This window comes from Poecilia latipinna, unplaced genomic scaffold (genome assembly GCF_001443285.1).
Source record: "Poecilia latipinna isolate Pla-1442-1.1 unplaced genomic scaffold, P_latipinna-1.0 Scaffold90, whole genome shotgun sequence".
In the NCBI taxonomy this organism is placed as follows: domain Eukaryota; kingdom Metazoa; phylum Chordata; class Actinopteri; order Cyprinodontiformes; family Poeciliidae; genus Poecilia; species Poecilia latipinna.
The window spans coordinates 203,609-225,045 of NW_015112706.1; the positions used below are offsets into that span (position 1 = coordinate 203,609).

The window sequence follows — 21,437 nt, forward strand, 5'->3', positions numbered from 1 at the left end:
ATGAGGCATGGTGGAGAAACCTTAAACTGCCACAGCGCAAGTTACCTAGCAACAACCTGCTGAGTGGTTACCTAGCAACAACTTGTTAAGTAACTTGCGCTGTGGCAGTTTAAGGTTTCTCCACCATGCCTCATAACCACTTAAAATATAAAACAACAAAGTGGAAAGAAAACTGTGGATAATACAGGAAAGCTCATGCCACCAGTTATTCAGACATTTAAAACAAAAAAACTAATAAATAATTATCAATATCGACTGATATTAAATGCTTACATGGAGATATGTTTTTCAGCCATATCGTGCAGCCCTAGGTGTGAGTAACTCATTAAAGATGCATCTTCCAGTCCAAAAATATGCACCGAAATCCCAAGTCACAATCACAGGGTATGAAACTTTCCGACTGGACTCAAACGTCCCGCTGGCCATAGGAAATAAGAGGCACTACCACACGTTGCACCAACATGAAGCTGTCACATACACATGAGGTAGGGAAACATTTACATGCAAACATAAAGAGAACTAAAACAGGAAATCACAAAGGTCACCCTGCGACCCCTTCCAACCCTCCCCTCTCCTTCACATAGTTTTGTCGTTCTTATCCTCTGAGTCTGTCTTTGCTTGTATCATAGTGTGTTTTATTACACAGCTGTGGCAGTATTCACTGCTGATCAGGAAGCTTTCCTCTTCCCTGGTTCTACTCTGTCTTAGGCCAGATCCAGATGCTGAGGTACAGAGAGGAGGGTTAGCTTAGTAAGGCGTGGTGGACTAGGTTAGTACCTGCCAGAGAAGGGGAGTGGACCTTGGCACAGGGGAGCAGGGGAAGGACAGAAGCCTCTGTAGTGGGCCTGGGGCGCCTTGCTATCCCCAGGTTTGTGGATGACACTGTAAATAGGTTCAGCCCTGCTGTGGGGTACAGGAATCACAGTGAACGGGACAAGTGTAGGACACAAAGAAAGCACACACACCAACAAAGATGCGACAAATACTCATACGACTCATGTAGACAGATTGTACAAGGACATAACAGGGCAACATAACAAACATTCACCCAGGAAAACACACACACACACACACACACACACACACACCAATAAACAGGGGGAATACAGCCCTCTCTCCCCAGAGCTCTGGGTTAAGCTGACTCAAAGCCTCGTGGGACAGTCCAATCAGGCCCTTATGAATGCTACTTCTGATCCACTAGCTGGATATGAAGTCAAAGGTTAAAACACAGTCATAACAAGTACAAGAAGTGACAAGGAGCTTCTCTCAGCACACAGCCACCGCACGCTGTCCAGCTATGATGTAGTGTGCACCGCCACGGCCCCAATGAGCTGACATTTGGAAATTAAGCCTGTGTTTCTTTTGCCACCGTCAAGCACTTCATGAGGATACTTAAAACTACTGCTCAAGCATGTATCATCAGAATCCCCATGACGATACATGTGAAGCAAAAACAAAATGGAGGCCACTGGCAACTGAAAGAAACCCAAACGAAACAGAAAAATACTCCCTGGAAACATGAAACAGGTGCGCTCCACAGGCATGTTACACCAGCCAGACACGACTATGACTTGTTCAGAGTTATTATTGTGACAGCATTGGAGAAAAACGAGAGAATCAGCCGTGGTGGGGATAAACTGGAACTTACCTCGTGAAGTCTTCCTCTCCAAGCATGTGGCGGGGGACGGGCGAGTACCTTGACGGGGTGACCTGGGGCGGCGGGTACACCGGCTTTGGCTCCATCGCCCCCATGTAACTGTGGCTGACATGGTTGTCCACCATGGTGGGGAAGGCTGGAGGGAGGGCCAGGCCAGTAGGGGGAAAGAAAGAATGATTAAAACAAAAGCACTACAGGAAGTAAAACAGCCTCTGAAAAGCGTCACGGCGTGTTAACAAATCGAAAATACCATCTATTGTATTATTTACTATTAGGGTAAAGGTAATTTCAAAAAATGTGGCTAACACTTTATCTGAAGGGATGTGCATAATAATGATATGGCACTGTCATAAACATGATGGAAAATGACATTTTTAATACAAAGTTGCATTAAAAGTGTCTTTATTTACCAAATGACACTTCATGACAACAGTTATAAGACTTCTTCATGCTCATTGCTTCGTCCGTGTGTGCAATACCACGCCTGTCACAATAAGCAATAAATCAATTAATCGCATGATAAATTAAAGCATTTGCAATATTTATCGTTTTTTCCTCTTTTGTCTCTTTCTACCAAAAACTGGATGATAAAAGTTTGCAGTCTGGTGCTTTGGTCTCTACTAGACCTTGTTTTGAAGGATAATTTTGTTTACAGAGACTTCATAATTCATTTTATTTGTCATTTCTTTTATTTTGTTTATTTACTTTGGATATTTAAAATATCATCCAGGTAAAGTGTTTAATATTCATTAGGATTAAATGTTTATATATATTTGATATTGAGTTCTTGCATTTTTATGCAACCGTCATTATATTATTTGAAAAATGGTCTCAAAACAACAATATTATCATTTATCACAATAACGTCTGGGACAATTTATCATCCAGTAAAATTTGTTATTGTGACAGGGTTATGCAATATTATTGTAATATTTTTTGGCTATTCCAAGTGTTAAGAAGTTTATTTTTATGCTAATATGTCCAACTGACTAAAATTTGGACAGAGTCTCACAATAGCCGACGCTCACGCAGGACAAAGATAATGTTGGCCAAAATGCCAAAGGTCACAGATGAGAAAAAGATAAAATAAAAAGGCTCATATCACACCTAATGCTATATTTGCATTATTTACTAATTATCGCCATTGCAGTCCTAGTATATGTAATTATCTAACTTTGGGTTATAAAATAACAGTCTGTCTTCATCTATCAGCATCTCCAGACACAAAACTTTCTCTCAGATTTTACTAGACCAATGTGAGTTGAGATTATGCAGAAGTGGATAAAATGCCTGAAAAAGTTATGTTAAAAATTATCACCTTTTCTTATGCAATACTAAAAGTAACAGTGTGAGGGTTCAGAGCAGCTGCTCTTCTGTGGAAAAATCTTGATCTTTATTTATTTATAAATTAATCTGATTCTCTATCAAAACATTCTTAAGCCATTTCTTCTTGAGCTTTGCAAAAAAAAAAAAAATTGGATACATTATAAGTCTGATGATGTGCACTTGTGACAGGATACATTGTTTTTAACTCACTATATTGATATTTTCTCTTAGAAGAAAACTTGTTCTTGCACAAAATTTCTGTCTTTATTTGAATACCATCATTGGATGCAACTGTACCAATTTCAAACAAGTTAAGTATTAGGAAGCAGATTTCTCTAAACCAAGGCTTTGCTGATCGTAATAAATGCAGTACAAGAGGATGCTGTGTATTGAAGACAAGACGGGAACAGATTAAGAGAAACCACAATCAATGAGAGTCCCACTCTGGTCTCCTGTAACATTAAATCACTGCTCTGCTGAAATCTGAGAAGCCGCAGCTCAAGATCGTGGGCTCTCATGAGCAGGTGGGATGTGAGAAACCATCCACACTCTGTGGGTGGCAGAGAACTGTGCTTGTTGTTGCTGTGGGAGAAACTGCATGTGTGTGTGTGTGTGTGTGTGTGTGTGTGTGTACAAGCATTTACTACATGCACTATGTGGGTGTCTGGGCATTGCAGTTTGAACAGAGAACAGTGATCAACTCCTAAAAACACGAAAACTTTCATGACGAAGATGGAAAAGATGCAAGGCGCATTGAGAAGGTCTTCCTCTCGGAGAGGAGAGGAGGATTCAACCAACAGGTCGATTCAGATACGTACTGCTGGAGTAGTCTGGAGGGGCGTACATGTCGTTCAGATGCACGGGTCCCGGCTTGGCCACCTTGAGGTAAACCATATCAGAGGTGTTCTTCAGCGCAGCTACCGCCTCCTCATGACGCACATCCTGCAGCACGATGTTGTTCACCTGAATGTGTTGGCCATCAGAGAATAAAAAAATACGAGCTGTGACAACATCACAAAGCCGTCACACAAGCTAAGACGGTAATGATTCATAGCTGGTAGGTAACATGAGAGTTCATTTCATCAGCAAACGGAAAATGAAATAAATGTTGTGTTCTGTGGCACTGACAGGAATAAAAAGGAGCATTTCTAAAGTGTTTCAGATCAGACTGAACTTCTTCATTTATCCCTTTTATTATAGTTTTGCTAATACTGAAGGAACAGGTTTAAAGATGCTGTGGAGAAGCAGAAGTCAAACAGTTCAGTTTTAAAATATCACATCCATGTGGTACTGATGAGACTCTTGTATTTCAGAGAATAACGCTCAACTTTCTGCATATTCATAAATTCAGTGTACTGCTGGAAATGTTTCTTCAATATTTTCAGAATTTTAATCAAATGCAGCTGCATGTCGAATGTGTTCATAGAAACCGTGAAAGTCACATGATCTTAATGTGATTTGTTTTCTCAGTGAGTTAAAACAATTTATACTTTTTGACAATATAAAAACATAATAAATGATACGTAAACTCCTAAAATGTAAAATAATATATTTTTATTAATAAAATGCTAAATGCTGTTTACAATTACTGACAAGAGTCAGTAAGATTTGAAGATGCTTGTCCAGACTGATTTAGCATTTCAATTAAAACATGTGAGAAGCCGTTGGGTCTTTAACACCACTTCTTAAAATAAGATCTAAATTACCTTGAAATAAACAATAACTCCTGACATTTCACTAAGTGTAAATGAGTAAAACTTTGAAAGTCAGATTTAAGAGCTTGTAGAACTGTGTTTGTAATAAATTAATTTGATACTGTATAATTTATCAAATGCCTTTTGAGATGCTTTCAAATATTGTTGTTTGAAAGCATCTGCAAAGAAGTAAGACTTCTATTATGTAGATTTATTTAGTTTTTTTTCTTTTTTGCCAAATGTTCACAAAAGAAACTTTATATTAGATTCCTTCAAAGAACTCTACATTAGTGATAATTGCCCTCACAACCATTTCCAGATTGATGAACGGCTGAAACAGTTTCTCTAAAATCGCTTCTGACGTGTTTCGTCCTTGGCTATGTGTAACGAATACTCAAACAGTCAAATGCAATTGATCATCAGCATTCGCTTGCTACTCAGAAATATTATTCCAATAAAAGGAGTGAGCAGGGAATGAGCTTTTCATTTATTGCTTTGGGATTTTGTTTAGTTGTTTCGCATAAAATTTACTGCAGTTTATGATGTCACGAGCTTTTACTTTCACACGACACACTGCAGTGCAATGAAAAAGTATTCCCCCTCTCAGACCATCAAACACATTTTAGTGTCACAGGTATAAAATCAGTTTTTAAATGGAGGAAATTGTGTGAAAATATAACTACCTCCCTTGTTAAATCATCAAATGAACTGTAATCAACCACAGTTTATTGTATTTTAAGTATCTAACCACACCTGATAACTATCAGATCTGTAGAGTTTAAAACAAAAACACATTAAACCTCCCTGGTGACATGAAGTGGGCTATTAAATCTCTAAAATGGCAGCTGGGAAAAGGAAACAAAGCCATTCCTAAAGATTGAGACTCTAGTAAACCACAGTGAGAGCCACTATTCACTAACAAAGAAAACATTTAGAGGTCAACCTTCTCGAGAAAGGCCAGTTTACAAAAAAATACTCCAAGAGTTCATCTGCGACTCATGCAGGTCAGAAAACAACCAAGAACATCTAGACCTCAACAAACCTCGCTGGTCTCACATGATTTCTAAGAGATCATGATTTATAAATCATTTAAAAATAAAAATCAAGTATTTTGGTTTGAAATGCAGATGTATGAAGTGAAGTCTCATACAGCTAGCAGTCGGTCTCCAGTCTGCAGTCGTCCATCTTTCTGGGCGGCTCCTCCTTCTATGATCTTGGTGATATAAATGCTATTGTCTCCAGGAATATGCTGGTTCCCAATTCCCCCAGCAATGCTGAATCCCAGTCCTGGTCGGGAGACACAAAGCGGGACTGTCACTGCATGCACAAATAATCAGCCTCTCAAGTAAATGATGTTTGTGTCCCAGAGTCTGACCTTTGGGGCCCTTCAGCAGGTTAACCTCCAGGATGGTCTCTGGGGGGGCCTGCCTCCGTCGGACCAGCAGCCGCACCACAGGCCCCGCCTCCTTCAGGGCCTCCACCGCTCGGCTGTGAACCACCTCGGAGACGTCCACGTCGTTCACGCGCAGCACGCAGTCGTTAACCCTGAGGGAGGTTCAGATGCACGTCACAAACCCCCAGAGGTGGACAAAGTAGCACTACTTCAACATATTTTCACTCAGGTGAAGGTAAAAGTAGCCGTCCAAGAAATTACTCATGTAAGAGTAAAAATTTTATTTGGTAAAAAGTTAATTTAATATTTAAAAATTATATAGTCAGATGAACTGAAATATAAAGCTGAGTGGAAATTTTTAGTATTTTAAGGACAAAAATGAAAATAATTCATATAAGTAACAAAAAATTACAAAATCAGGCAAGAGAAACTTTTTCCAAATCACTTTCTTTCAACAAAAAACTTATAAAACTTTAACAACTGTAGGTGTGTCTGTCTGGTGAATTTTGGTTAAAACATATTTGTTTTTCATTCAGTAGAAAATCCAGAAATTTTACTCAAGTAATAGTAGAAATACTTCATAATAAAATTATTTAATAAAAGTTAAAAGTAGAGCGTAGTCTGAAAAGTTAAAAAAAGTTACTCAAGTAAATGTAACTGAGTAAATGTAACTTGTTACTACTCAACTCTGCACACCCCACTGTGTTTGATGCATAAAACACAGGAAGATCCTGTGTTTGATATAATCAGAGGTCTCCATATCATAATTTTTTACATCTCTCAGACTTTCTGGGGTTTTTTGTGTGTGTTTTTTGCAGTGAATCATAAGTTTGAGGAAGCACACAGAGCCAAAAGGTAGAGAGCTGAAGAAACACTGCATCCCACACAGCGCTGGCTGGCGGGACACGGTGTTGGTGAGCGCTAAAGATGTGAGCAGAAAGGTTAGAGCAGGAGGAGGATGGAGAGCACAGCTGAGCTCGAAAAGAGCAAAAGAAATATGAACGAGGTGGGGAGGAACGAGGTGAACTCACCCCAGCCGTCCGTCCATAGCAGCTGCTCCTCCAGGGATTATCTTGGTGATGAAAATCCCCGGATCATCGGGAATGTGGGGATTGTCTATTCCTCCAGCGATGCTGAAGCCCAGGCCAGAGTTCCCCTGAACACAGGTTGTGTTTGGTGTTTTCATTAGAATGCAGAGGAAGAAGCAGCTCACATCATGTTGGCCTGTGTAAAAGTATTCATACCACTTTAATTGTTTTTACAGGCTTGTCATATTACTACGGAGACCCCTGAAGGACACTGGGGAAATTTTTGCTTCTTCGTTGCCTCACAATCAATATTGCATTCCACTGCAGAAACACAAAATATTTCTCTACAGTATTTTGGTCTAGTTTCTAGAACAAAAATCTTAGTACACGTCAAGTACAACAAAACTAACTTACAAGCAACTTTTCAGTAAAATATTGGGGCTTGTTTTAAGTCAATAGTTCCTTAATTTTGATGTTTCCACTGGCAGATTATTTCACTTATAAAATGGGGAAAACTTCTTGTTATAAGTGAAATAATCTACCATCAGATCTAGTACTTTTAAAATCTATATTCAAGAATTATTGGCTTAAACCAAGTGGAAAGGTTACTTCTAAGTCAGTTTTGTCTCACCTCAAGTGTACTAAGATATTTTCTCTAGAAACTAGACCAAAAATACTTGGTAATTTTTTTTTTCTTTTTGCAGTGTTTGCATTCCCTTCCAATTCATTCTCAAATACACCTCAGTCTATTTTGTATGCAGTCACAGTGATAACAAATGTTAATTTAAAATTATGCATACACCTTTAAAGATCTTCAGTGAAAGCGTGTTTACATTCTTAACTCTTTTGTACAGAAAACTGGTTGAAAATCGATCTTTTACCAGCATGTTTGTTCTTGTAATAACATTCGATGGAGACGGGATTGCACATGAAAACGTCTCTTTATAAAACATTCAGACCAACAGATGCAACCAAAACTGTCAGATGTTTATATTACAATGTGAAAATAACTCAAAAATAGTCCAAATTGTTTTTATTTATTTCTTTTCTTCCTTTTGCCCATTTGAGGTCCAATTTTAACTGTTTTTGCTTCTGCATTTTGGGCATCAGTTTGTTGCATTTACCCAAAAGAAAAAAGTAAATAGAACTTCAGAAAACTCACAAACAAGATATTAACATATATAACAAAACATTATACTGTAACAGAAATATTTTCAAAATTCAAGATGTCGCATGAATTGACGACTAAATAAATTATACTTAATAAATAAAACCTTTGTGAGATAATGCAAAAGAAAACAATCCACCCATGTCCCCTATGGGACTCCGTACTGTACAAACACAAATTTAAAAGTGATAGTGGAAGGAATATTATGAATGCTTTCAAATATTTTTATAAGTAATAAACTGAAAAGTGTGTTTATTTGTATCCAGCCCCCCTGAGGCAACACTTTGCAGAATCAACTGCAAGTTTTCTGGGACATGCCTCTCTACCAGCTTTAGATCAGGAGCCTGAATGTTTCCACAGTTTGTATCTCTAATTGAGGACGCCCTGATGCAAAGTTTTCACTTCTAATACGATATCAATATTGCAGTTTTGAGCATTGGCTGATATTGATATTGACCTAGCACGATATCAGCATGGCTCATGCATACTTTTATTAGTTATTTTGTAGTGTGTAGCATGCATTTTTCTACAAAAGGAGATATTTTAATCTTTTTACACCACACAAACAGCACATATAGCCCAGTTAAAATAATTTCTGCTGCATGACTGAGTGCCTCTAGGTCTCTAAAGTAGACCGACACTGCCACCTCCAGCCATACTCATCCCTTTGACTACACAGGCCCCATTCGGATCCAGCGGGCCGAGGCACAGTGCTGCGTCTGACAGCCGTGGCTGCAGAGATAGGCAGCAAACAAGACAGCTGAGAAAAGACTTCACTTTATTATTTTCTATAATTAATGAGAAACAGTCACAACAAATTAGGACAGAGTGGGGCTGAGGCTTCACAGCAGTGCAGCTCCAGAGCAGGAAGGAGAAGCCGTACTGGACCATCGAACGTTGCACAACCACAGACCCTGAAAGGTGCGACTCTGCATGCAGAAATGCCACTTTAAAGTAAACGGGCCAGAAATATGCTGTGCACTTATTCAGAGATGCATCAACATGGAGGTGGAATAATGAGAGTGGAAACGTAAAGCTCCCCCACTTCAAGTTGAACCGCTCCTGCTAAGAGCAGCAGATAGGAGAGCACTTTTCATTTCTGCTGTCTGCAGATGGAATATATAAAAAGACTTGCCTCTTACTCGCATGAAACGTCACGCCTAAGAGTCATTTACTGTATTGATGTATGATCAGCAGCTTCACAAACACGGGTTTCTTCTGTCTGTACACATAAAGCTTTATGTGAGTTCCTCAAGCTCATTTGACAAAGAATGAGCTGCGTGCTACCACCTAGTGGGGAGAAATCCCTTATGCAGGAAATGCATCAAATAATAAAATACAACTTACCCTCTCTAAAATGATTTCCTCATATTTATACATCCCGTCGCTTCCGTTTACCTGTTGAAACAAAAACAAAAACGTCTCAATAAGGATGATGAATATTTAGATTTTTCAGAAAAATAAAACAGAAGCACAAAATGTGGGTGAAATCTTTAACAGCATCTGTTTGTAGAAAGAGCCATAAAGACTTTATTAACAAAACAGAGTGAATGCATTCTCCAAATGGTGTTAGAAACAGACAAAATGGCATATGTGACAATGGAGAACGCGCTTTAAACAGAAGGCATTCACGCTATGAGGGGGAGGGCTTTTCATCCACACACAAACATACAAACACGTCCATGCAGAACAGAAAGTCAGAATAAGACGCATCCTTACTGTACAGCAGACAGCGAGAGAAGATACTTACATAAGGGCCTGCATCTAGTGAGTCTGCGTTGACAATGATGGGGGGAGGGTTGGCCTGTGAATATGAAGAGAGGCACATTAGCTCGGTGTGTGAGGCTGGAAGAGGCACAGACGTAATGAAGTATGCACAGTAGTGTTTGGGATGCCATAGGAACCGCCAACGAGGCTCGGTGGGACTGCGAACGCAGGAAGGGACGAGTCAGAGGAAGGTGTGAGGACCGAGAATGAGGACTGGGCTGGAGAGACCGCCGTTTATTACCTGCCACAGCCAGACGCGCTGCACACACCTCATAAAACAAACCCGCTTGTGTCTCCGCTTACGGTACGACTGGTATATGACTGCTATTGTGATTAATTGTGATAAACTCACATTTCTCACCACTTGGTCACTAAAACCTTTATCAGTTTTGAGCAACACGCAAAATATATTATTAGCATGTCCCACGAAACAAATCAGGCAACCAAATTTTCCATTCAAGCACACCTTTATGATCGCAGTTTGTGTTTAAATGAGCGCTAATGGTTTAGAGAGCAAAACGACATTAAAATATTTGTTTCCATCTATAAACTGAACCTTGAAATTGTCATTTATTGACATTTTATATTAAACAATCCACCATTTAGTGAAGCTGTTATTTTTACTGGATGATGCACAAGTATTTTAAGGTTTTTCCACTGAATGGCATTTTAAATGTAATAATTCTGGTGGTGCTGTTGAATCTTACAGTCTGCAAATTCTGGTAATAATTGTAATGATTTTTAACTAACAGTGTATATAAAGGAAATCTATACTTGGATGGACTGATTTAATCGGTAATGATTCAGTTGAATCCATATATTTACACACACTGTTTCAAACACATAATGTTTAGTTTCTGACTCTGACATTAAAGCAGACTAAGCCGTTCCTGTTTGTACATTAGGAATTTAAAGTTGCTAAATAAATAATGATTATTTTCTTTAGAATTGCCTCCAGATTTAAAAATGCACATATATTTTCTTAGACTTAGAGTCAGTTTGGAACTAATATGGAAGTTCAGTGCCAATGTTAATTTGGAAGATGTATTTGTGGATTTAACAACCTAGCCTGATGTTTTGAGATGTTTCCTGTATATTTCCACTTAATTCTCTTTTCCCGCCAGCAGTTAAACACCCCAAAGCATGATGCCCAAAACAGAGACAGTGTTCTGAGTCTTCCACGTTTTCTTCCAACTCTAACAATGGTCGACACTTCAAAGTTTTGTTTCATATTGCTTAGATCGTTGTCCCTGAGCTAATTTCCAAACTGTAATGTGACTTTTTTTTAATGTTGCTTTCTGAGTATTTGTGTCATTTGGGTTTCCTTCAATTTTTAAAGACACAGTATTATGGCATGTAAACTTAAAGGTGACCTGCTGTTGTGATTCCTTGAACAGGTTAGAATAGATCTATGCATTACACAAACATGTTCAATGCATGTTTGCTGCCTAAAATCATTCTTAGAAAATGAGATTTTAATCTGCTTACTTCAGCCTACTTTGAAATTTCAGCTTGAGCTGTTTTAGGGCCTCTTGTCTCTTTAGCTCTAAACAATCTAAACAAGATGCTATGCTGCTGGCCTCGCCCCCCCAAACCTAATATTTATACTTGCACGTGAAAATGGTTACAAACAATTATACAACTGTACATCTTTGAAAAGCAGAAATGGAGCCTCCCGCACAACCAACAAGAATGCGACAGGTGATTTCTGGATGGTAAGTCAACAATAAAACATTTGTTTGTGAAGCAGGCATTGCACAGGGCATACAGCAGTAAAACCAGCTGACCAAACACAATGGCGCTCCGCCTGGGTTGCTAGGCAACAGTGAAATGTGGCTTAAATATCAGGAAGTTTTTGAAATACCAAAAAACATTAACTTATTGCCAAAAACAGATGGGTAGTAGTTTAAGCAGTTGGGTTTCTTTTAGAAATAGTTGAGGCCAAAATGGAAGTATAAGAACATGCAAAATGCACATTTTGCAGAGTAGGACTTAAAAGTTATTGTTCTCTTTATTATAGCAGTTGAAATAAAGCTAAAAAGTGAGGAGGTAGTGAAATGATGCGTCGGTTTAAATAGTGCATGCAACCATCTGTTTTCAACAACACTCAGCTTTTGAACTGGTTGAAGAGTAAAAAAACAAAAACATTTTCAGTCAGGAGGTTGATGACCATTTAATTGTCTCAACTGGATCTTTTAAGGCCATCAATATGTCACACTGTGATCAATCTTTTGCTCTGATGTTATTGTTGAAACTAACCAAATATCAGATTAATCAACAACCCTCATTCTTAGTCATACCCCTGCTGGTAACCTTTGCTTTTCTGCTCATGAAATTTTAATGTAATGCATAATATGCTGATTTTTTTTATTGTAATTTCTAAACCCTCTGCTAGACTCCTTCCATTTTAGTCTTAAAGATGATTTTGGATGAAGTATGAATATTAATCGGAGTTTTTGTCCTAATTTAAAGGCACTGATTTTTCACTTTCAAGAAGCAATTTAATCTAAAATCAAATGCAGCATATAAACTTAAAACAAACAAACAAAAAAAAAAACAAAGAAACAATGATACTGTCAGCTTGGCTCCATTGTGCCACCTGGTGTTTGTGTTCCCGTTTGGGGCTCCAGGTTGACCGCAGAGGAGAGTGAGCTGGATACTGGATGGTTTAAAAACAATTTACATCTTCCAACTGGTTAGATTTGTCCTTGACTGATTGGGATGTTGTGCTTAATGAGATGCTGACAGCATTGCCTGGGGATGATGGGTCTCTGGAGGTCCAACCAGATATGTACCGATCTTTCCTTAAGTTTTCTCCACTGCATTCATTCTTACCCTTCACTCACAGTAACATTGCTAGTCCTTTCTATACATATGGAAACACCTGGTAAAGATTAGTAGAAGGGCTTAAAATAATGTAATCTTATACTGCAGCAGCATACTCAACACCCGAGCAAAAACGTACAAGGGAAAAAAAATATCCCTTCACGAATTTAACAAAAATCAGCAGTTGTTCCACCTTTGCCAACCACAATCTCCCTAAAGAGAAGAAAGTTTAAAAAGTATATATATGCAGCAATAAATAAAGAAACTACTTAAAATGATCAGTTTCTCTGATTTTACTCTTTATACATGTTTCAGTAAAATTAACATTGTTCTTTTATTCTATGTCAACATGTCACTAAAATTCCAAGCAAAAATTTAGTATTTATTTGCAGAAGATAAGAAATGGTCAAAATAATGAAAAAGATGCAGTGCTTCCAGATCTTAAATAATGCAAAGAAAACAAGTTCACATCCATTTAGAAACAACAACACTAATGTTTTAACTCAGGAATAGTTCAGAAATCAACATTTGGTGGAATAACCAGGAGGTTTTCTATGGGGTTCAGTGCAGGGGCCTCTTCATTTTTTTTTTCCAGAGATGTGTTTTTAAAGTTGATCAAAGAGTCTACAATATCTTAAGTAGTAATGGACAATAGTAATCCACTTTTAGTTTCAGAGATGTAAAAATACAAGGTGACAGAGGCCCATCTCTTTTTGCCTCTCTTCAAAATGACAGACAAGAGAACATGTGTTAATTGAATTTATACACACAGTTTGTCCCTTCCTTCTTCCATTTTATGCACAAACAAACAATTGTGTGTCAATTTATTTTGCATTTTTATTTACAGCCTTTACATTAAACCTTTTTCAGCTGAATGTAATTCAGATGTCTGTTTTGGAAAGGGTAATCTTATAAAATACGATAAATCAAACAACCGGCAGTTCTGCTGCCAGATATTATTTATTCAAGATGCATAAGCACATTTTCTTTTAGAAAATTATAAAAAGAGAATAGAAAGTGACCAAAAAGGACAAATATGGTGAAATGACCAAAACTCACTCACTTTAGAAAACCGCTCCAGGTAGAGGCTATAAAGTACTGCTACAAATAAATATGACATGGATTTCTAATGATTTAAAAAGCATTTTACAGATTTTTGATCTCTGGTAGTAACTGTGAAAATTGCTTTTGTTCAAACAATTGAATGCAACTTTTTGAATGATCTCATTTTGTTTTCAAAAGATGCAATTCTAATGTTCAGTTATACTTAAAGCTCTGCTTTCAGATCCTCCATTAATGTCAAATCCTCATTAGGTCCAGACAATTAAACAAAGCAAACTATGTAACATGAGTTTCAGTAAGTGACAGTTCATCACATCTGTCAGTGAAGTTCAGCCAGCTAAAATGAACTCAGATATCACAGCTAAAGACATAAATGTTGATTTTTGATTAACCAATATTCATCACTGTGCTACTTTCTCCCACTACTTTCCAATTTGCATTATTTGCAGTTTATTAACTTCAAACTTTGTTTTCTCTCAGTTTTTGTCTGATGGATTTCCTTGGACAGAAAACTTTCAAAAATAATTTGAATACTGAATTGAACCAGGATGAATTGGGCTGTAAGCCTGATTGAATTGAAAGGACTTTCACAATAATGTATTGTAAATTGATGCTGTATAAACAGATTGAAATTAATTTAATTAAAAATAATTTCTAACTCTGCCTCTCCCTACACACACCTGAAAATATACACACACTTCCTAGATGAAGCACATTTAGCAAAAAAGAACAATAAATGTTTTAATAATATAGCTTAGAGACATTGAGAATGTAAAGAAATGTTTCTATGCTCAACAAAACGTTGAAAACATTGAATCAGATCAGTATCATTAGTGTATTCTTACAGTGCTTACACTGTGTTCAATGCAGGGTGATTCCCACTATTTACCGACTGGACATGTACAAAAGCAAAAGAAAACTTTAAAAAAGTTCAAATGGAGCGATAAGTTTATTTAGTGAGCATTTCTGCCACCCCACCAGACTGTGCTGTCCTGAGCATTGAGCTATAATGCACATATTTTTTTTATTTATTTTAACTGCAAGGGTCTTGTAATAAGAATTTTGTTATGTTGGAATCGCCTCTTGCACCCAGATTTTACTTTTTGGTTCCTCCATAAACGATTCATGCACCATTAAAGTCTCTCTTTTTAATCAGACACAAACACACACTAACACCGTGTTTTTAACACTTTACTTGAAGCGTGTCCATAAAACTGACATGACACTGTCAGAAACATAATATAACAACGGCCATGTCCATTAAGGAGTCTGCTTGAATATTTACAGCTGTTGTCATGAAGTGTCTTTTGGTAAATAATGACACTATTAATGCAAAGCACCACTAGAAGTTGCATTAAAAGTCCACTGAACGTGTAAACTTTGCATTATTGGTCAATAATGATCATTTTAATGCAAAGTCCTATTAAGATTTGCATTAAAAGTCCATTAAAAGTGTCATAATTTACCGGAAAACATTCCATGATAGCCGTAGCAAACATTCATGAAGATTCCTTCATGACCATGACCGTTGTCATGTCATGTTTATGTCAGTCTTCTGCTCACCCATTCAAATAAAGTGTTACCATTTCAACTGATGGCTGATTAACAGGGTTTTGCTGAATTGCCATCATCTGAATGGGATAAGTTGAAGCAGAGGAACATCTAAAACATGCAGGTCAGTGTGCCTTGAGGACTAGGGATGGTAAAAACTGCTCTAAAAGATGTCATCAAAGGTTTGCCATAAGTTTTTCCTCCATTTCTCCAACCTTTCTCTCCTCTCTGCTTGGAGCTTCCTGCTTTTGAAAGTAGCTGTTAATGGAAATGTGGGGTTGTAGGTCTGGCCGCTCCACTCAGTGGTGAAATGCAATGACTCCAGACAGCTGTGGATGCTACCCTCCCCAAGTCAGCACAATCAGGCCTTCGCTGTAATCTGCATATGGACTAACAGATGGTCACGTCTGCAGTTGTGCTTGTACATTTCGGTAAAAAAGACCCCAATCGGATGCCCCCAAAAATCCCAAAGTGATTTTAATCTTGACATCTGTAGCAGAAGAGTTTATGGCAGCTGGTATTTTAAATCAGAACAATAAAACCAAGTTGATGTGGGAGAAAAATAGAGATGAAACAGCGCCTCAGGGCTACACAGGAAACACACTGACCACTGTTGTCCCTGAATGACTGAGAGTAAGCTACTCAGTCCATTACTGAGACAACATGTGACAAAACACACTACTGCAAGATGATGGCTGCGGTGCTTATCCCAGCAATTATACCGGAGCGCCGAAGCCCTGTGGGATCACCGCACCTACATGCAGCAGCATTATAACAACCTGGGTTTGCAGCTTAATCCCACTACCTGATTCCCATGTAACAAGCAAACAGAGGGGAATAATGCAACGTAATCTCAGCAGGAGCAATCACAACATGGGTTTGTTTAATCATTAATGTTCATGCGTCTTCAATCGTAGTGGAAAGGCCCTCAATCCCACTGCCCTCATGGCTCCGTAATCCTATAAAGAGCATAAAGATGGCTGACTGACGGCCATAACATCTGACCGGTTTATTGGAGAGGCTGTGTTTAAATGTTCCCTCAGAGGACGACAAATTGAAGACAGAATCCGACTGAAATGATCTTCATTTTCCTGCCAATAGGCTGGTGTAGGATCAGGAGAGAATAGGGATGCTTGGAGTGTGTTGCAGGTGAATGTGGGTCAGGCAACATCAAAAAAGCAGTGGCGAAAATATTACAGATGTAGGTCAATGCCTGAACAGCAAACCTGGACTTTACTGAAGTCTCTGTTATGTAATACTACAGGTTCATCTCATAAATGGACATTACATAGAGACTCTAAATAATTTCAGTAATTCAAATCAACAAATAAACTAATTTATTATGTAAGATATATTTCAAAATCCTGGGGAAATCTACTAAATTTAAAACTGTTCAGCAATCAGTCAATGAAGGCAAAAGATCACAAATGAAGATGGACTCAGAAAGTTTTATCGCGGCATGTTGTAAGTTGAGTGGAGGGAAAAACTGTGCCAGAAAAAGGCACACTAGAAACAGAAAACCACAGTCTTGAGAGGATTGTAAACAAAAGCTTGTTCATGAGTTTGGGGGAAATTAACAGGGTGACATAAGTTTGAGATATTCCGACTTTTCTTTAAAACAATACTTTTAACGGTCCTCTGTAATTAGTTGTATCAAAACCAACAGTTAAAATGCTTAAAATGTATCACTTAAATGTAAAATAAATCAGTGTTAGTTATACTTAAACAAAATTACTAAAAATGAATTAACTTTTTAATATTTTATTTTGGATGATGAACCTAAATTGATTTCCGACTTTTTTTTTTTTTTTTTAGTTTTAACTCTTGATATCAAAATGACATATTTGAATTTTTCAACATTAAGTATTAATTTAATGTAAGTGGTTGAGAAAAATCCCTGTTTGCCTCAATGAATATAAGAACAATGTATTTTCTTCGTCCAACACTGAACTCAGCTGCTGCTCCTCTCACCAAACTCTGCTAAGATCTTCCTGACTTGACAAAAGGTATAAAAGCAACATGTGCCAACCTGAAGAGACATGTTTGTTGCCATCTTTTTACTGAGACTGCTTATTTGAACACAAATATATTAGCAAATGATCAGCTGCACTTCAATACCTGGACTGTCTAATATTCGACAGCAGACTACAAACTAGTGTAACTCTAGTTTAGATGAATAAAGCTGCATTAAACACAACAAACCTGATCAGAAATGCTCCATGGGGCTTGTCTAATATCTGTTAAGCTACGCGTCTCACCTGAGGAGCCAACTTTAGCAGGAATATATTATAATAATAGTTTCTGTATGATGTTAGCAGGTTCTGAAATAGCTGTGGAATAGTTTAGGACTTGGTTCACTTCGTTGGGATTTATTCGCAGACATTTCTGCTGAAATTCATACCAGTTTAACTACCATAAAAGTCTTTTGTTTTAGTTCTGTGGTCGATTTGAACATTTTGTACCAAATCATGTTCATCTCAGGAGCAGAGACTCTTTGTCTCCATCTCAGCCAAAACTGCACTCAAGCAAGAGTAGCAATACTTTAACTTATTTTTACTCCAGTAATAGTTAAAAGTAGCCGTCCAAGAAATTACTTAAGAGTAAAGAAAAGTATTTGGTAAAAAAGGTGAACCAAGTACTGAGTAACTGATCAAAACATCAATCATTTAATATTTGAAAATGACACCATCAGACGGAACCAAATTATGAAATTATGTGGAAATTTGGGTATTTTATAAACCAAAATGAAAATAATTCATATAAGGTGAAAGAAAATGTTTTCCAAATTAATTTATTTCAATGTAAAGCTTATGAAACTTTAAGAAACACTTCAGGTGAGTGTCTATCTAGTTAAATTTTTGGTTAAAACAAGCTTGTTCTTTATTCAGTGAAGTTACTCACAGTAAGAGTGACAGTAGCCATTTCATAATGACATTACTCAAGTACTATAGTAAAAAATACTCCTAAAAGTAAATTTTTAATAGTTACTCAAGTAAATGTAACTAGTTACTATCCAACTCTGCTCCTTCCTGAATGGGATCATGACTGGACATTTTTATTGTGTTCATATATAATTGTTTCAACAGATTAGCATGGTACCTGAGAGTGCCAGACAGTGACAAGGTTATGTGTCTTTTTATGTTGTGTATGTAAATACAAGCACCAACAATATCACCGTGTACTTTTCCCTCATCACCAGATCTAAAGTTCCACCTTAGTTTGATGAATTAGTTCACTACAACTATCATGCATGAAATAAAGCAATACCATCAGTCTAAGTCCTTCATGTTTTTCTCTCTACAAGAACAAATGCTATCTTGCAGAACGTGACGAAGTAGCGTGACCGCTTTAACTTTCAAGACAGATGTTTTTCTTAATAATGCAACCATAGCAGATGGCAGATGGAAGGAATTTACAGCTGGCTTTGATCCAATCACATTGCAAGACAGCTGATCCAATCACAATGGATCCTGTGAGCGTTTCTGGCTAAACAATTATTATTTCTTCATCAGATAGCAATCACATGTTAACTGAGAGACGTCCCAAATGATTTAGCATCAAGGATTTGTGGGGGACAAACAGATACTTGTTTTTTTTCCCTTCACTTGAAGGATTATAGAAGCTTTGGCACAACATTGTGTAAACACCCTGGGCTGAAAAGCAGCAGAAGCAAGCGAGCATACCAGACGCAGAGACCTCATGTACAGACAATGACAGTAAGTCCAGACTGCTTCCCCAGCGTGAGATTATTACAAGTCCCTGCTGACCAACAGGAGTGATGAAAGAACTCTCTTTCTCCTGCTCCTTAGGTACAGTCACCCATCTGTCCAACACACTTCTCTATTTATCAATCTCATGTCTCGTTAGCGGGGACCGTCTCTTGTCTTTCGGCGCCTCCGTGCGTGCATATCATGTCCCGCTCGCGTTGCATCATGCGGCGCTCGCTCGGCTGCAGACCCTCGGGACAGTAAAGCGACAAAGACTCCCAGTAAACCTTGGCAAGCGCAGGGCAGAGGCTTCATCCAAAACTGTTAAATAATCAATGCGTTCCCACGGCAACCAGCGCTTCTATGGTATTGGCTGGGAAGCCTGTTCAGCCACCGCCCCTTCCTTCATCTCTCCAGCTTCTCGCTGCTGCCTCACTGCAGTTAATGCAGCTCAGACGTGAGGCATAAAGTGGATGTTGCGCGTCGTCTTCAGGGCTTCCCTACCAAGATCAGATGCACACATGCATTTCCTCAAATCACAACAAAACCTGAGTCTGTCTGCCCCTCTTTAAAGGAATATGTAGAGATTGGTATGGAAAATCTGGTAATGTAGTGAGGAAAACTGGCTAAATTTGATTTGAATCAAGCCATGCGAGGCACACATGCATCCTCTGCTGCCCTGGTTTAGATGGTAAACTGAGTAGACATTACTTGCATTGAACAATCAGGATACTCAGAATTAATCTAAAGCTGATTGATACTTATTAAAGCTTTCATGTGAAGTTTTTAGCTTCTTGGTTCTATGCTCCATGTAAGTTACCCATTGGTGGATCTAAATGAGTTTAAACATCCAACTCACCCAATACTTTAGGAACTGTAATTTGAATACTTTCCCACATTTTGTCACTTTAAACCAAAAACTCAAGTGAGATTTATTGGGATTTGATGTGACAGATTTACACAAAGTGATACATATTTTTAAGTGGAAGTGAAAGGATGCAGTGTTCTCATTTTTGGATGCATAAAAATCTAAAAAAAAACAGTGTTTTATTTTATTCACCTGAACTGAGTCCATACTTTTTCCCTGTTTTTTTCTTTTGACCAGTTTCTCTGTTGCTACTTAAAAGTAACTCCTCATCATGATCCTGTCACCACCTTGTTTTAAAGAGTGAGTTTGCATTTAGGCCAAAAAGGTCACTTTATGTCAAATACATTCTTCAGCATGATTGCTGTGTCCCCTGCATGGTTACATGGCGAACTCCAAAATGTGTTCAGGCAAAGATTAAATTACTCAGGTGGACTCTATTTATTATTCCTGAAGGTAACTACCTGCACTGAATTTTATTTAGGGGTGCAGCACAAGTGCATGCTCTATTTTCATATTTTATTTTATTTTATTTTATAAAAATTATTTATTTTATAATAATTTCTGTATTTATACCCAAAACTACAAAAATGATACAGGTTCAAGATGAAAATGAAAAACAAAAACAGAACAACAAACACTTGTGTGTGCCTTCTGTTGTACATTAACTTATCAAGACCCTGATAATAATAAAACCAATGGTTCATTTTTAATTTTCATTCCATTTTACCACTTTTTTTTGGCCCATGCTATCATGTTCCAATAAAACAGATAAACATTTTTTCTTGTAACACATGAAAATGTGAAAAGCTTCATGGGTTGCCGTCTTGTTACATTGCTGAACTAAACGATACTTGAAAAGAGTCAATCCATTAAAGATAAAGCCTCACTTTCTTCTTGAAGACTCAGCATGATTTCCAGCCCTCGACTTTGTTGCAGGCAGAGGGGAGGAAAAACAAGAGTTCAGGATGTGCACACCAATGGCATGCTGACGGGGCAATAACCCTTTCCTTCTTAGGGAAACATTTACATATCAGCTCTGTTCCTACCGAGGCCTCCAGTGGTGACTTTGCCGTAAAATATGACAGAAAGCTGAACTCAGCCGATGAGGTGATATGCAGTGCATAATGGAAATTGTTCCTGGATGTTAGTTAGTGACAACTCCTACAGCACAGCAAGGCATTTGTATCTAAAAAGGCGCTGAATTATGTTTTCCAGCAGAACGTGGGATGAAAGACGCAGTCAGTGCTGCTGCTCCGGTCTTCCAGCTCCCATTGGCCGATCATAGGCCACGCTGCAGTCCAATCAATAACTACTAAATTACCATGCACCCAACATCTCATTCACGCTGAAGCCCCCACCCACCTCAAGCCTGCGCCTGGAGGGAAGGCAA

The 21,437-nt window shown here is 38.0% G+C and overlaps 1 protein-coding gene across 11 annotated transcripts in view; it reads right to left on the reverse strand.

The window, feature by feature from the left end:
* dlg3 (discs, large homolog 3 (Drosophila)) overlaps window positions 1-21,437 on the reverse strand; it is a 114,759-nt gene that overhangs the window by 43,675 nt on the left and 49,647 nt on the right. For 5 of the 11 annotated variants that reach the window (XM_015023669.1, XM_015023663.1, XM_015023640.1 and 2 more), the window contains 8 exons: window positions 10,017-10,070; window positions 9,614-9,664; window positions 7,102-7,226; window positions 6,053-6,222; window positions 5,828-5,964; window positions 3,802-3,946; window positions 1,649-1,811; window positions 778-903 (listed from right to left, as the gene is read on the reverse strand). In XM_015023669.1, coding sequence (XP_014879155.1) covers window positions 778-903; window positions 1,649-1,811; window positions 3,802-3,946; window positions 5,828-5,964; window positions 6,053-6,222; window positions 7,102-7,226; window positions 9,614-9,664; window positions 10,017-10,070 — 971 coding nt within the window. The remainder of the gene's footprint in view (window positions 1-777; window positions 904-1,648; window positions 1,812-3,801; window positions 3,947-5,827; window positions 5,965-6,052; window positions 6,223-7,101; window positions 7,227-9,613; window positions 9,665-10,016; window positions 10,071-21,437) is intronic. The other 6 variants (XM_015023699.1, XM_015023708.1, XM_015023717.1 and 3 more) reach the window with 3 other exon arrangements.